At 37.5% G+C, this 17,233-nt stretch overlaps 1 protein-coding gene across 1 annotated transcript; it reads left to right on the top strand.

The window, feature by feature from the left end:
- Positions 1-5,001: 5,001 nt before the first annotated feature.
- Positions 5,002-16,695, top strand: LOC134671327 (helix-loop-helix protein 1). The gene is made up of 3 exons (XM_063529154.1): positions 5,002-5,079; positions 10,562-10,684; positions 16,216-16,695. The coding sequence occupies exons 2-3, from the start codon at positions 10,569-10,571 to the stop codon at positions 16,511-16,513; spliced, it is 414 nt and encodes a 137-aa protein (XP_063385224.1). The 5' UTR covers positions 5,002-5,079; positions 10,562-10,568; the 3' UTR covers positions 16,514-16,695.
- Positions 16,696-17,233: the final 538 nt, after the last annotated feature.

Raw genomic sequence — 17,233 nt, 5'->3', positions numbered from 1 at the left:
ACATTTATGTTAATATTCAAGATACTAACTCAAGAAGTCATGACCCTTCATGGTCCATGCTTCGGGTCATTTAGAGCAGGATTTTAAGGACCAAGCAGAGTATTGGTTATAAATTCAATTTATTTATAGGTTATTTACCTACCACTGTGCTCGCTGTTGAGGCCGAAAAAAACTTACCAGCTGAAAGACCGAGTACCACTATATTTAAGTATCAACATTAACATTAGATACGTGTGAGGATTTAAATTTGAAGAATGCGATGGATCGGAATCAATGGAGGGAGCACATTTCTACATGGATTGAACGACTATCATCCAACCAAGATAATCAGACATGATGTTAACGATAGAAAAGGAGAAGACCCAGAGGTAAGTTGGCTGAACATTATCACAGGCTACAAAAACTACTTTTATTGGAGTGGATAGTTTTAAGAGAGGGTAGGTACTTTGTTGGTCAAGCCTCTAAAGTAAATATCTAAGTCGTATCTGAGGGCAAAAATTTCGAATTTCGTTCTTCATCTAAGGTCCTCAGTAATTAAATAAGGTCCAAGTGTCTCCAAGTTTATTACTTGATAATTTAATAGATTTTATGAGATTAAAAATGGAATGGTATTTTTTAAACTTAACACGATTATTTCTTTTAAAGTAATTAAGTAACTAATTGCATAATTTATTTTCGAAAAAGCCAGAAAATAGGATAATAATTTCGTAAAACTGCTTCTAACAAAAATACGATACAAACAAATTACGTAGTATATTTTTTTTTATCAACTGGTATTTCATTTTATTGTTTTACGTCGCGTCGTCGTATTAGCTTATTGTAAAATGTCAGGCGACCATTGCGACCAACTGCAGAAACCTGAATACTAATTGAACGACAATAATTAGTATAAAACTTGATTTGATTCTTATTAGTGTCCGAATTTTTATATTTTTTACAAGAAATTAAATTATAATCATTATACTTACTTAGGTATATTCGTAAGATCCTGTCACGGCGATTTTTTTGTATTTATGAGTAGGTATACTTACCTAAATGTTATCTATGATTGATGATAATTACCTACCTAAAATAGATAAGCTGTCAACTACCAACAGAAATTATCACACGATAGACTTATAAAATCATTTTTGAATAATTCACATTCAAGCTGTGCACCTGCGGCGTATTATTGACGTTGTTATCCTTCATTGTTATCCGTGTGATAGTGCAAATTTACGCCACTTTTTCACACTGTGAGAATAAAAGTTACAGGTAGGTTAATTATCGCGCTGTTTTGACGACAACAACGACCCTGACATCCGGGACCTAACTATGATGACAATCGTTGATAGAAAACGCTAAAACGCTCGAAATTTTAATAATGATTGGGAATAATAGTCACATGGCTTTTCGTGGCATCTGTCATCCCGATAAGCAAGTAGAGTCGAACCAAAAAATGTCTGCAGCGGATTTGATAGCCCCCGCAGTGCAAGTGTCATTATTTATTTATACGTCATAATTTCATAGAAGTTTGACGTTTAAAATAACACTTGCACTGCGTGGGCTATCAAATCTGCTGCAGACTTTTCTTGGTCTGACTCTACATTTTTTCTTTTGGTTTTGTGTTTGTCGATGTTATCTTCGCTAGGGTCCCAGTTGATCTAATGGCGCCGTATAAGTAGGTAACTATTATTAGGTACCTTATCTAGATTATCTATCTTATTTAGTAGGTACCTATGACTATTTCTAGGTTAATCGCAGTTTCCAATGAGATTTAGACCATCATCGTCACTGACATTGGAAGGTAGATAATTCCTTATTAAAATTATACTACACACACGCACCGTAAGTATTTGTCCATACTGAACCCTACAAAGAAAATCCAACTTTCCCAATCCAAAAGTGGATCCCAAAAGAAAATGGTCATAGTAAAGCCAGACTTATTACCAGGCCACCTGCGCCCGGGATCGATAGGCGGGGTCGCCCCGGATTGGCTGATACAATGGGGGGCGGGGCTTGCTGAGGATGCTGTGCTCGCGAGAATCTCGGGTTTCGACGAGAATTTCCGGGGAGAACGGGTGTACTTGCAAATTTACCTGTATGGCTAAGGCTAAGATGGTAGATTAAGGGCCGGTTGCACCAACCACAGTTGACGAACTGACCAACTTCAGCATCACTCAGCACTGAACTATGCAACTTTCCATACAATAAAATTCATCGAACGCTTTGACGGTGACAGACGGTTTCGTGCAATCGCACCTAAGTGGGTTGTAAACGGACTACATTAGCTAGTACCTAATATAAGCTATTATTTTCAAACTGTTTCGAAAATAAACCACTAATTACAACCGACTAACCGTAGATCCGAAGATTAAGCAATCAGAGAGTAAAAACATGACGTACCTATGGTTAATATAGGTAAGTACTAATGAGGAGTTTTGTGAATTTCTCGATATTTCCATATCTCATCGGTATTGAATCTCGGTTATGAATAAAATAAGTGATCCTTCATATACTATAACCATCATATCTGAATTGGTCATTAATTATAATAACAATTTTTTTTTAATACAGACATAGTGTGTTATATTTAATCCCGAGCTGTTGAGCTCCTTTTAGTGTTACGTACAAAACTTTGTTCACAGAAATATATTTTCCTAAGCAGTAGGTACCAACTGTTCGGATGTAAATGCGTTATAAGTAGTCAACGTAGGGTTTCTGTTTAAAATTGACCACATCATATAGACCGGGAGATAGTGACACATTTTACTGGGTCATTTGTACCAGTATGGCGGTTCGTCAGGGGTCTAAGTACGTAATGAACGAAATAAAAATGATGGTCATAGCGCTGGTACCGGCGGCCCAATCGCGTGGTCGTTAGTCGAACGTGTCGGATAAAATACGAGTGTCGAACGATTTGTTCCACAAAAATCCTCGTATTTTTCGATAGTCCATAAAAAAGAAGTAGACGGTAGCGTAATGCCATACTTCTCCGGTGTGACTTACAGCCCGCCATACTGAGGCGAACACATTAATTAAAAGTGCCAAGCTAATTTTTGCACAGGTGATCATCGTCGAGCAGCCATTCATGGACATCACCATGCCATACTTTTCGGATGGTTCCAAATGGCCGCCATACCGCCGCAAAGGAGTTAATTTTTTTTTATTGCTTAACGATTTGTACCATCTTGTAATTTTTTTTCAAGACTTTCTGTGTGATCATAAATGGAAATCTCATAATGCCATACATGTAGGAGGTGGCAAATGTGTACAATATTTTTTTTTATTTCAAGTATGGTGCCCCTTTTTCCCCCTATTAGAAGTATGGCAAATATAATAATGGTCACATTGCATCATATAATTTCCAAAAATCCAAATGCCATACTGGTACAAATCGTCAAAAAATTGTTTTTTGTTTTAAGTCTTGGCTTAAGTCTCACAGTCGTCCGCCCCGTAGTTATAATCTGAAATATTTTTTTTTAGGTATAATTGTATCCAAACAAACAGAATATGATGATGCCATGCTGTAAAAAATTATTTTTTAATACAGTTGCTCAAAAAGTGCTACTTTACGTAGCTGTTTAGCGTGCGGAAAGTTGGTTATCTCGAACTAGTGCTTTTTACTTTTCCAATTTTTTTAAATTTATACTTGTTCCAATTCACGACTACTTATTGATGAGTGTTAATATTAGTTTCCTTTAAACGTCGTAAGCAGCATAAAAACCTACCGTTAATGTAAGAATACGAAAAATATTACATATTTCATATTTAATTACTTACCTCTTCATCATTATAACACGTTTATTTTTTAATATTCAATATTGAAAGTTCCGTTCTTAATAAGTTGACTGAATGGAACGGAATAGCTGCCAAACGCCCATAGATATAATATACTTAAAGACGACGTCTAACCGAGCTGTCACTGTTACCACTTTTGTTTAGTGTACGATTAACAATGTTTTTCTTATTTTTTCGCAACTGTATTAAAAAACGTCGTTCGATACACGTGCGGAAATGTCATTCTTCACTCGTCCCGAGTCTTGCCACTCGCCTGCGGCTCGTGGCAAGATATCTCGGTACTCGTGAAGTAATGACATACCTTCCGCACTAGCATCGAAATGTACTATTACGTATACATAGTCGTATTTTTGAAACGTGTCGATTAAATAAGTTTTTCAAGTATGGCAGCACTTTTTCCCCCTACTATAAGTATGGCAATTATAATAACGGTCACATTTTATCAAATACTTTCCAAAAATTTAAATGCAATACTGGTACAAATCGTTTCGCAAAAAAATAATTAACTCCCTTGCTGCGGTATGGCGGCCATTTGGAACCGTCCGAAGAGTATGGTATGGTGATGTCCATGAATGGCTGCTCGACGATGATCACCTGTGCAAAAATTAGCTTGGCACAAATGGTAGAATTGTTTTTTTTTAATTAATGTGTTCGCCTCAGTATGGCGGGCTGTAAGTCACACCGGAGAAGTATGGCATTACGCTACCGCCTACTTCTTTTTTATGGACTATCGGAAAATACGAGGATTTTTGTGGAACAAATCGTTCGACACTCGTATTTTATCCGACACGTTCGACTAACGCCCACGCGATTGGGCCGCCGGTACCAGCGCTATGACCATCATTTTTCTTTCCTTCATTACGTGCTTAGACCCCTGACGAACCGCCATACTGGTACAAATGACCCAGTAAAATGTGTCACTATCTCCCGGTCTAATAGTTCAGGGACCACTAGTGGGCCGTGAACCACCGTCTAAGATAGGTTAAACCATTTTAGATATTGCCGATTCTTTAAGACTGAAACAATGAAAAGGTTGTCGCTATACAATAACGTTTATTGTAGTAGTAATCAGCGAGGTCTGGTTTAAGAGGGCATTATTAAATTTTAATTTTCGCAAGTCCCGCCCCAACATTGGGAGGGTGACCCACCCGGTGACCCACCCCCTACGCAGAGGATATAAGCGGGGGGATGCTGTCCTCTGGACCAGTGATCTTGCGGAGTGTCTAGTGTGCAGTGGTTTTGATCGTGATCGACTTCATCATTATGAAGGTTTAAGGAATTCTTTTGGAAAACGTCAGGGTGAGTTTGAGCTATAGATACCATTATTTTTATAATTTAAGAAAAACATAGTATGTATGAATGTAATATTTAAGTTTGTAACATATTGGTAAAAAAATAGCATGATCTTCTCGGGTCGTAGCGAAACTGCTTCGTAGAGGCGTAGTAGGCTTAGAAGTCCGTCTATGTTAAATCTGCACCGACTTTAATACAGCGAAGTGTGGTCATGTCATTATAAACGTCATATTTTCATAGAAATTTAACAGTTTATGATGACATTCCCACACTTTGTCATTATCATTAAATATGCCATGCAGATTTAGCTTGCGGCCCGATTCGAACTTTTAGTTAGGTCAATTCATAGATCTAGAAACGATGTGGATCAGGTGTGTCAGTGTCAAGAGTGACGTTTTTGTTTGAAGACCTTTTTTTTATTGGGAGGAAAATCCGTTTTGGATACCTCCGCACCGCAGAGGGACAGCGCGGAAGCCCGATCAGAAGACCAATGTGTACCCAGCAGCCCGGCACTCAATGTGTTCATCTCAAAAAATCTTGCCTAACTAACAATTGCATATGAAATAATAGCAATACACAACCCAGCTTTTTGGAATTTGTCGCACTCGGGTTATTTAACCTAAGCCTCTCTCTAGGTATTTCTAACTCATATAGGTATGCCGTTTATCAGTAGACTTTATGTACCTAAAGTAACTCAATGATAATACTAGTGGCTCTGTGAGCTGTAGACCTCGCGAGCAGAGCTTAAAACTGAGTAAATTAAATAAAAACAACAATTGATATGACATTTAAGTGTAAAAAAATACAAAAAGTTATATCCCAGCATATAATTACCGGGGATCGAACCGAGACCTTCCGTGCAAACAAAAAAGCGAACGTTTGCAAAATACACCATGATAGTTCTTACATGAGGTGACGAAATATAGCTACTCATTCTCAAGTAAAAAAAATATCTTAATACCTCCAAAACCAGCGAAATAAAATTTCTGAATTTTTGACCATTTAATCTGTAAACATGTCTTAAAAAGAATACACTCTTATGATACCGATACGACTATTTGTTTAAGCGCGAGCTATCACAACTCTTCCATTTTGAAAAAATTCCAAAAACCGTCTCGACAAAATTTTTTTATTGAGTCATAGAATTTGGTTACAAAATTTCACGAGAATCGGTTAAGAATTGCAACCTGTAGAGGAGAACATCCGGACATACAAAACTAAATATCTTAATACCTCCAAAACCAGTGAAATAAATTTTCTGAATTTTTTGACATTTAAGGTGGTTCGATTTTCATACAAAATTCAATCAAAGCTCATTAAGTAACTACACACTATTAGTACATAAATATTTCCGCATTTATCTTCCTTCGAATATTCGTTTGCGCGAAATTAACAGGAAAACAATGTTTCATACAGAAATCATGCAAAAATCATAGTTAAATTTTCATCAATTTTACGTATGTGTGTGTCACAAATGTCGTGTACAGATACATTTGCGACGTTGCCATACCATTTCCGACGTTGCCGGGCTGACCACGGCGCGAATTTGGAGTGCCGTCATGTTTAGTGCAATTTTGTTGACACTGACGTTTGACAGGTACTTAATTGACCTAAGCGAGAATAAGTACCCGAAGTTCGTCAGCTTAGCTAAGAACTATCATGGCGTGTTATGCAAACAGTCGCTTTTTTGCTTACAAACGGAAGATTCCCGGTTCGATCCCCAGTCAATTGTATGCTGGAACATAACTTTTTGTATTTTTGTTACATCTAAATTTCGTATTGTTTTTTTATTTTTATTTAATTTTTCTTATTATCATAAATCGATTGATTAAGTATGGTATGGGCTACACGTATTCGTTTATTTTTGACAAAGAAAATTAGAAATTATACTCTACCTAATCTCTCTTATTTTTACAATCAGGACATCCTCACTGCAATAAAAAAGAGATATATAAAATTTCCTGTGGATAAAATAATGGATTTTGTCTATGAATGAAAAACACAATTATTACTATAGTTTGTTTTTTTTAGCATTAGAAATAAGGTAAACAATCTTGACGTGTCTTTTAATTGAAAAACACATTTTAAAAATAAGTTACGGCAAATATGTAACAATTATAAATCAAATACGATCATTTATATTCTTCTGCTTTCATAAGTAATAGTTTTTTGATTTTTAAAAAGCGTTTAAATCTGTGTGCCTAGCCAAGATGCCAGTCGTTCGCTCCGTAGCGAACGTTAGGGTAATACCTGTCTCTATCACTCTGCCATATTAATGCGACAGACACGGCTGCGCTTCGGTCGCTACGGAGCGTAAACCATTGGCACCTTGGCTAGGCACCCTGGTCATCTGGAAAGCGAAACACATACGGAACGCGTTTCTATTACTCAATACAGTGGCCAGTTGCAGATTCGGCGGTAAACTTAACTATACCTAAATCTGGGTGCCTAGCCAAGATGCCAGTCGTTCGCTCCGTAGCGAACGTTAGGGTAATACCTCTCTCTATCACTCTGTCATATTAATGCGACAGACACGGTTGCGCTTCGTTCGCTACGGAGCGTACACCATTGGCACCTTGGCTAGGCACCCTGGTCATCTGGAAAGCGAAACACATACGGAACGCGTTTCTATTACTCAATAAAGTGGCCAGCTGCAGATTCGGTTTTAAAGTTAACTATACCTAAACCTGGGTGCCTAGCCACGATGCAGGCTAGTAGAGTTCTCTTTCACCTTCAGCAGAACCGGGAGATCCAAACCTACCTACTTTTCATCTAATAATCTCAAGAATCAGTGCATGATTCAAACTTTACCGGTTGCCGTGGTAAGACCTAGGATTTACCATATCGGTGTTGGTAAAAGCCCGAAGTAAACTAGTAAGATTTAACATTTCGGGCTTTTACCGATCGGCATCGGTAAAACCTAGGTTTTACCGGTAAATCCTAGGTTTTGCCGTACTTCGGGCTTTTACAGTAACATATATATAATAATTGCTCGTTTAAAGGTAAGATAACACAAAGGAGAAACAAAAAGAAATTACCTACTCGCACCAGTCTTGAACCCCAATCCTCTTGCACGTAGTTATTTCCACGAACATACCGTTACGCTATTGCAATGCAACATACTTACGTTGTGTGAAATTGTCTACTACAAGGATCACGGAAACACTGTTTGCATGTGTGAGTAATACTAGGAAAAAGCGTGACAGCAACACTCCGTCGAATTAAAAAGGTGGTTTTTGCACAATGAAGTATTCAATGTTTACTTTAATTGTTCAATATTTATTTAAAGAGTGCGCGAAACATACTTTTAAGTATACAAATACCATGACCATTTCACAAAAAAATAAAACCTGAAATTTTGCAAAAGTGGTGCCATCTAGCGAGAGTTAAGTTTTGAGTAACCTAGGCGAACCACCTTAATCTGTAAACATGTCTCAAAAAGAATACTTTCTTATGATACCGATACGACTATTTGTATAAGCGAGAGCTATCACAACTTTTCCATTTTGTAAAATTTCCAAAAATGGCTCGACAAAAAATTTTTATTGGTTCATAGAATTCAGTTACAAACCTTGACGAGAATCGGTTAAGAATTGCGACCTGTAGAGGAGAACATCCGGACATACAAAAGCAAAACGCCCGAGTCAAAACGTAGACCTTCGCTTCGCTTCGGTCAATTAGAAATTATCTTACATTTATCGAATCAGTAGATGAAATTAAATAACAGTTAAAAATCTTTTCCCTAGATGTTGCGTAGGGGCAACACAAAGTCCAAAATAATTGTCCATCAAGACACCAGAGGGCCTACCGCGAACCATGTTCGACACACTTCATGTTCATGTTTGACTCTGTCGCACTTGTAAATTCGTACGTAAGTGTGACAGGGAGGCAACACGTCGAACGTGGTTCGCGGTAGGCCCACAGCTCGCAATTCCATCACAGATGCACATCAATTACCGAAAACTCGACTCAATCGATTCGATACGGCCGCGTGATTCGATTACTCGAAGGGTTAGGGGCGATATAAAAAGAATAAATACGGATTTATTATCCCCAAAAGAGCTCGCTTAGCGCGAGGTGTGAACCCGTGATGTATTATTTATCTCGACTACCCTTGCGGGCAGTCAATTTGATTTGAGAGGCTGTGAAAACAACTGTATATTTGCTGGGTGTCCTTTGAGATGTTAAGGGTCTCCGTTCGTTAGATGTCAAAGGGTTGCGTTTCTTGGGTGTGGTAAAGTAAAGCTAAAAATCAAAGTGCCATCAATGTTTCAACACAGTTACATTTAACACTTTCAGTGGCAAAAACCCGCTAGTAGGGTTCATTATGTATTGGAAATGGGGCGCTTGGTACTGATAGTGTTAAGACATACCTAAAGAATTAACACTATAACTACACCTTGTAAAGCACATACATATACCTTAATAAATAAATAAATAAATATTGGGGACATCTTACACAGATCAACCTAGCCCCAAACTAAGCAAAGCTAAGAACTATACATACATTACATGCTAACCACACTCACACTTCTACATCACAACTATGTGCACACATTTTAAATTGTCATTAGTTAAGTTATTTATTGGTAATTTGGTAAGTAAAATCTTTTCATTATTTCATATTTTTCACTGATTTTATTGGCGTGATCTGGTTCTGGCAGAATATCAGTCCTCTCCCATAATAGGGTGAAGCGTAATACTGAGCCAGAACCATTTTGTTTTGCTGCGACGCACACAACATTCCTTCTGTGTGAATCAATATTTATACGTATATTTCTTTCTTTTTCTATTTTTGTAAAAATCTGTCTTACTCTTATTTGTGCTTGTATTTTCTGTTTTTTCTAAATATTGATTGTTTTTTTTTTGTTCTTTTTTTCTGTCATTTTTGTATTTGATTATTCTGTGTGTATTGTGGCAAACAAATAAACAGATTATCTATCTATCTATCTATCTATCTAAAGCTTGTACTATGAGTGATAGGCGACGATATACATACTTACATACTTATATAGATAAATACATACTTATATACATAGAAAACACCCCATGACTCAGGAATAGTATTTATATTTTAGCAGCTTATCTAATTAAAAAACCCTAAAAAACACACACACACTATGCACTCTATCTTAATTAGTAGTGATGTTTATTACTTGATAGCGATTGAAGAAAACAGCAAACTGTATAGTACGCTGTACCATAGTCTAGTTAGCTTTTATACCCATAGTCTAATAAAACATTGTCTTCTCTTCCCAGAGTGACACAAGCCTACGTCACAATAACATTGCCACTTTATATAGCGCTATCGCATATTATCATATAGCGCTGTCGCATAATGACGTAGGCTTGTAAGTAACGTGTCAGTCACGTGACCACAAAAAGACGGGAAGACAGTACCAGGCGGAGTATATTATTATTATATATACCATGTTTCATACCTATAGACTGGACGATGAGTTATTACTGCAATTGTAAACTTCCACAGATACACGATGAAGAGCTGGCTGGAGGCTAGCGGGATGGAGGACTCTCTGTCCTGCATGCTGGCCGAGCCGCGAGAGGCGCTGCTGCCCATCACCGGCAGAGAGAACCTCGCGCCTAGGAAGAGGTACACATGTAACAACTGCATGCTTGTGGAGCAGCGCTTTGACAACTCCGCACCTACCGGTGGCATAAATTAAGTTATAACCATAATCATAATTAGAGATGCACCGGATATTCGGTTACTATCCGGTATCCGGCCTATCCGGCCATGATTTTAATATCCGGCCGGATACCGGATAGTGCCCTACTATCCGGCCGAATACTGGATAGTAACATTGCTTGATTTTTGTACTGTAAACTAATTGGATTTAAGAAACAGTCTTGATCATAATCGTATACTTACTTGTTTATTATTTTAAATTAAAACAATCTAAACATTCCACTGACTTGCACGCGCACTCATTTCGAACCTAGAAATGTGTCCGCGCAAACGTTCACTAAAGGAAACGGGTCAAAGTTGCAGAATGCGTACCTGAAAAACCGAAATGTAGGTATAGTTCCGCTGGCCGAATATTCGGCCGGCCAAACAACTATCCGTTGCATCTCTAATCATAACCATGCCGATCGTGCAGTTTAACGCCACAATGCGCAACTAGTTGCATTAGACTGCACGATTGGCTCGAATTCGTGAGTAACACCGCTGAACTAGCACCATTCTTACTGCCGTATTCGAACTTCAAGATATTCACAAGAAACGACACGTACTAGATCCATTCTAGATACGTTATAGTTTAGTTATCTTATCGGGCAAGCAATGTCACTTTTACGTTAGATAGAGTAAGATATCTATTAGGTACTCGTGAATTGGATATCTAAGTCATATCCTGTGGAAATCGTTCAAGAGTATCTCCAGAATCGCGCAAATGTCAAATTTGACAGGTTAGATCTTAAACATATCGTTATCGTATCTTGGTGATGTCTAAAAGATATCTAATAGATATCTATTTGAATATCCGAATCGGGCCCTTAGTGCCCGTAAGGCGCGACTAGCTCAAGCTACGTGCTACGAGCGTAGCCAATAACATGGGTCTCTAATCTTACTCGTATGTTATGTAGCGAAAAGCCCCTACGAACTGAGATCCCGCCGAGCGGGTCGCCGGCAGTGAATGAGTCAAAACGCCATCGCCAAATCTAAGTCAAAAATATATTGACAAAAGCATGCTGCATCACATCGCACGAGTCGATCCACAAGAAACAACTTGATAAACTTATTTCTACCCAAGTTTTTTCTGATAGACTTTTAGATAGATCAAACCGTATTTAGATTTACTTTCATAGATTCTAGTAGTAAATTGTACTTGACGTGTTATGTTTTCTAGGAATCGTTATCGGTAGAACTCGTTAGCTAAAAGCCTGGAGCCGTCCTATCCCAGTTTTCAAAGTAATAATCTAGGTCCTAGGCTACCTAAGCACTAAACATATTGGATAGGTCGGCGGTAATAAAAGTCAATAAGCTTATATTTATACTTAAGGTATGTCTTACATGTCTTAGAAATTGGAGAGAGGCAAAAATGGAAAGAGTGAAATTACACACTTGACTAAAAAAAGCTAGTATAGATATAAGAATTAGGTACGTACGTCGTTAAGAGCCAACAAGAGTGGTCATTCCTCCACACAAACGTACTCCTCGTTTTCCTCCGTGGTTTTTGAAGCTAGAGCAATGATTTTTTCAACACAGATTAATATTGTCAATATCTGTGTCGGACTGTTTTGCTTTTTTTGATATTTTTGTTTTTTAAGGCGCTAGAGCCCTTCAAATTTGACTATGGCGCAATGAGAGCCGTGGTATTAAAAACTGATATCAATTAGCCAAAAAATCAAAACGGTCCGACACAGATAATTTCATAATCATTTAGATTTCCAAATTTGGTTACGATTGGTTAAGTTTTGGAGGAGGAAACAGAGGAGTACGAAACCTCGATTTCTGAGTTTTTTACGCAGGACTTTTCGCCTTGTCCTTATCGCACTAGTTTTAGGAGCCGCTTCCGTTAGCGAGACGGGTATATTTGCCTAAAATGTTTAAACCTCAGCTCCTGTTTCGTCTTAAAGTTCGTTACAATTATCGTCACATTACCGTCGCGTAGGGTGCGGTTACTTGCAACGAAACTCCTGGAAGTATTTGGAATAATTAAAACAAATATAATAATTGCCATAAAGTATTTTGAATACAATTTCATAGGCGACGTAACATTATCACTATTATCAGCAATCTAAGTGATACATCTAAATATTTTATCAAATTTATCGTATTATAAGTACAGTCAGCAGCAGAAGTCGCTATAACTCCAGGTGCTCAAAGAGAGGTAAACGTTTAAACTGTCAAAAAGTTGTTGACTGTCATGGTAGCATTTACTTGTGAGCGCTCAACATGTCACAAATATCTTAACAGTCGCTATTCATTAATTTCTACACTTACAACAAGTCATTGATACCTTAGCTGTCAAAAAACCATTGGTATCTAAGCGGTCAACGTGTCAAATATATCTGAACAATATGGAAAAATAGACGTTTAAAGCATACATGTATGGTCGTATATTGAATGAATAATAGCTATGCTAATTTCAGGTAAAGCGTTTTGACAATCATCGAAAGCAGTACAGTCTTGTCATCACATACATCTATCTCACGTTTTGCCCTTCAACCATTGACAGAGGCCTGTCAGTCAGCTTACTGCAAACTATTTCTTTTATTTAATAGAATCATCAAAACGAATGAGTGACACATAGCGAAAGCTAACTGAAGCCGAATTTAGAGCCAATTGTCAAGGCACGTTGTGGTCTTGTTACTAAGGCGTTTGCTTTTCAAAGCAGAGACCGCGGGTTCAAATCTCAGTCGGATGCACCTAGAGATTACAGCTTTTTTTTGGGTTTCATTCCTATTATTACTTAATTTGTGGTTTTATATTAATTTCGCATACGTTTATATGTTTTTTGAAGATATGTCACATGTAGAGTATGTACGACTTTCTAACAGGACGTTGTAGGTTTGAACCCGCAGTAAGCGTTCCTTAGATTACTCCTGTGCGGAATGCCATTTGATGTTTACTGCTAGGTTATACTGGTTATACTAACAATAAGTTCAAAGATATACAGTATGTATCAGAACGAAAGGCCAAGAAAGAGACCCATTAATGTTTAGGTCATACTGAACAACTTTTACTATGGGACCAACCCCGAAAACGCGGAAAGATACTTGGATGTTTCATACATTTTGCTGGTCTGATGTTGAAATTTTCTATGGGAGAGTAATTTTTTTACGGGGTTTCGGGGTTGGTCCCATAGTAAAAGTTGCTCAGTATGACCTAAACATTAATGGGTCTCTTTCTTGGCCTTTCGTTCTGATAGGTACATACTGTATATAACTCCGTATACTCTATCCTCTCTGCTAAGTTGTAAAAACAAAATTCGTCATTCCTATGGTCAACAGTTAGCATATTACGTAGGTGTATACAGGGTGATTCAGGAGACGTGAGCAGGACTAACACTGAGCATTTCGTAAATTATAAGCAACTGTTTCGTATCAGTATTAGTGAGGTTAACGTTAATTTTCTAGTCGTGTTGAAAAAAAAAGTTATTAATTTATTTACGACATGCATGGTCACCCTACAATTAGAATACTAAACTACCGATATTCTATGTCAAATTGAATGTCATCACGGTCTGGTTACTTTTGAAAACTCGTATCTCACTCAAGTTTGACAGCTTATTCTCTTCATAATCATAATGCTGTCATTGCGGTTAAAGAGATTTTATGTTTATTAATTAGGTCTTGTAGGGTGACCATGATTGTCGAGAATTAAATTTGCCCTCGCTAAAAAGTTTAAAAAAAGAAAACAGTGTGGTTGTTTAACCTAAATACGACGGTGATCGATCAATTATCAGTTACTGAGTGTACAGGATTAGTCCTGCTCACGTCTCATGAATCACCCTGTATGCATGGCAGTGATGGTTTTAACGGCTAGCCTCTATTACAAAGCCATAAGGTTTACATGTCAGATTGGGACAGAGAACGTGTTAAGTTTCAATTCTATTATTTTCTCTTTCGTTATTTGATCGATTCGGAGCATCGTATTTTAGTACTATATAGTATATTTTAGTACAATAAGCGGGCTAAATTAATATATTAACATATAATAAGCTCTACGATTTGGAAGATCGTCCGCCTATGACAGTTAAAATAAAAAAACCTATCATTCTCGTAAAACCTACTTATTTATTGTCTAAGTTTGACACTTGACGATAAAATACTTCTTTAAGAAAGGAGGTGTCAATTCGTAGCTGCTACATTATTTTTTTTAAAGTTAAACAGATAAAATGATGATGCTTAGTTACCATTGAAATAACAACTGCTTAGCAACTGGTGGCACCCTGGCTGCTGACGTACGTGATTGGCAGTGCGTGTAGGTATTAATGACAGCAGCTTGAATTTGAGTGCTTAGTTACCACTGAGTTTCTAACCGTTATTGTCATTGTGATTAAATAAGGGTGTACGTGTTAAAGAAAAACTCAGAAGTTAAGATATATGTGACGAACTGAAAGCCTATGCTAAAATGACAACTTAGATGTCCTTATTTTTGTGGCGATTGAAGTGTATATGTTTTCTTGGACACCTTACCCGCTCAGGTATATCTGATGCTGACTGTACCTACATGCAACATTCCGATAAAAACTTTATGATTAATTAGGGGTCATCCATTAATTACGTCACACGTTTAGGGGGAGGGAGGGGGTCAAGAAAATGTGACATATTGTGACATGGGGGAGGGGGGAGACACAAACTTTGTGACGTCACTTTAACTTCATCAGTAACCGAAAATTTATTTAAATTATTTAGTTCGCTGTACATTTAAATAACAAGTTTTTGAAACGAAAATAGTTTTTAATCGTTTAATTTTCTTTCCTAAGCAGTTTTGGGTTATAAAATTACAAATATTTATATCCTCAAAAATATTTTGATAAAATATTAATAATACTTAGGTACTTACTTAATTCGATTTGGCGATTTCGTAGAAAAAATGTGACGTCACACTAGGGGGGGAGGGGTTTGCCAAATGTGACCAAGTGTGACAAGGGAGGGGGAGGGGTCAAAAAACCTAGAAATTGGTGTGACGTAATTAATGGATGACCCCTTATGTTATTTCCATTTTTAGAGTTTCGCAATTCCGTAGTCAACAAGGGAACCTAAATAGTTTCGTCATGACCGTCTGTCTGTATGTCCGTTTGAGGCTTTGCTCCGTTATCGTTAGTCCTAGAAAGCTGCAATTTAGTATGAATATGTAAACAAATCAATCATCCCGACAAATTAATTAAATCAAATTAGAAAGAAAAAAAAATAGGGTAGGTAGGTACCTAATTTCCCCTACAATAAATTGAAACCTTGTCAATAGACAGGTGTTTTACAGGTAGGTACATAGTAATACTGGCTTTATTTATTTCTGCAAAGCCATTGACACATTCAGGGCTAAGAACCCGACTATAAACTGTTCGTAGCGACTACACGCTACATAAGGCAAAGACGTGGCTACGCGCTACGAGCGTAACCCGTAGCACTTAGTGGCAATTAATGTGTTAAGTAAAATGTAATATTTTGTTTCAGAGACAGGACTCTAGAACCATGTGCAATGTCCGAAGAAGCTTACCTCTCGAGCGGCGCCGGCTCCCCCTGCGCAGGGCTGTCGCGCGAGGAGCGCCGGCGCAGGCGCAGGGCCACACTCAAGTACCGCACCGCGCACGCTACGCGCGAGCGCATCCGCGTGGAAGCCTTCAACGGCGCGTTCGCCTCTCTCAGGCGGCTGCTGCCAACCCTACCGCCCGATAAAAAACTTTCCAAAATCGAAATATTACGGCTCGCTATTTGTTATATTGCGTACTTGAACCATGTTTTAGACGCATAATTAAGTAAGCATGGATGCTCTTGTATTTTTTAATTGAAATATTTTAAGGACAGTCAATCTGCCGTGAGGCTGACTGTACTTAGAAATTGAGAATCGAATCTAGTCATACTAATAATTATATAATTATTGTGATCTCAATTTAAAGTGGAGTTACAATACAAATAGGTACACTTAGTCGAAAGATCATTAAAACGAAAATGGACGGTCGTTCGAAAATGGATGGATGGGCGGTCGCGAGAAATCGCCTTTCCATACAAACGTAGTCGTCATTTTCTGTCTGGATATTAACATATCAATATATCCTGAGAGGAGGAGACGTTTTATATGAGAGGAAATTGGGGACTACGTATGGAGAAACGGTTGTCAGAATACTGTAGCTATAGGTACATATTATTTTTTGTAAGTTATTTATGTCTTCCTTTGTTATTAATGTTATGTAGGTATGTGGTAAATAAATAAGTAACAAATCCATATTTGTATAATTTATTTACAACTTAACTTAGATACAATTAGAATAGCTTTTCAAATCTTAACACATTTACCAAATATTTGGGTAGGCGAGTAGGCATACCTATATCTACAGAGTTTTTTTTTATACATAAGATCTCAATATCCTTACATTTTTCTTCAGGATTAATTCTAAAATTACAATTATAATATGTGTCTTTCTCATGCATTTGACAATTTATATTTATAGGTTTTGTTATGCCTGAAAAGCTC

The sequence above is a fragment of the Cydia fagiglandana genome, chromosome 15, assembly GCF_963556715.1.
Source record: "Cydia fagiglandana chromosome 15, ilCydFagi1.1, whole genome shotgun sequence".
NCBI lineage: Eukaryota > Metazoa > Arthropoda > Insecta > Lepidoptera > Tortricidae > Cydia > Cydia fagiglandana.
Note: the sequence above shows the minus strand (reverse complement) of the source record. Positions and strands in the feature narration are given on the sequence as shown.

Bases quoted from the DNA above. Each gene is read 5' to 3' on its own strand.
- LOC134671327 (XM_063529154.1), top strand. From the start codon at position 10,569: ATGAAGAGCTGGCTGGAGGCTAGCGGGATGGAGGACTCTCTGTCCTGC. The intron at 10,685-16,215 runs GTACACATGTAA...ATTTTGTTTCAG, and splicing joins AACCTCGCGCCTAGGAAGAG to AGACAGGACTCTAGAACCAT.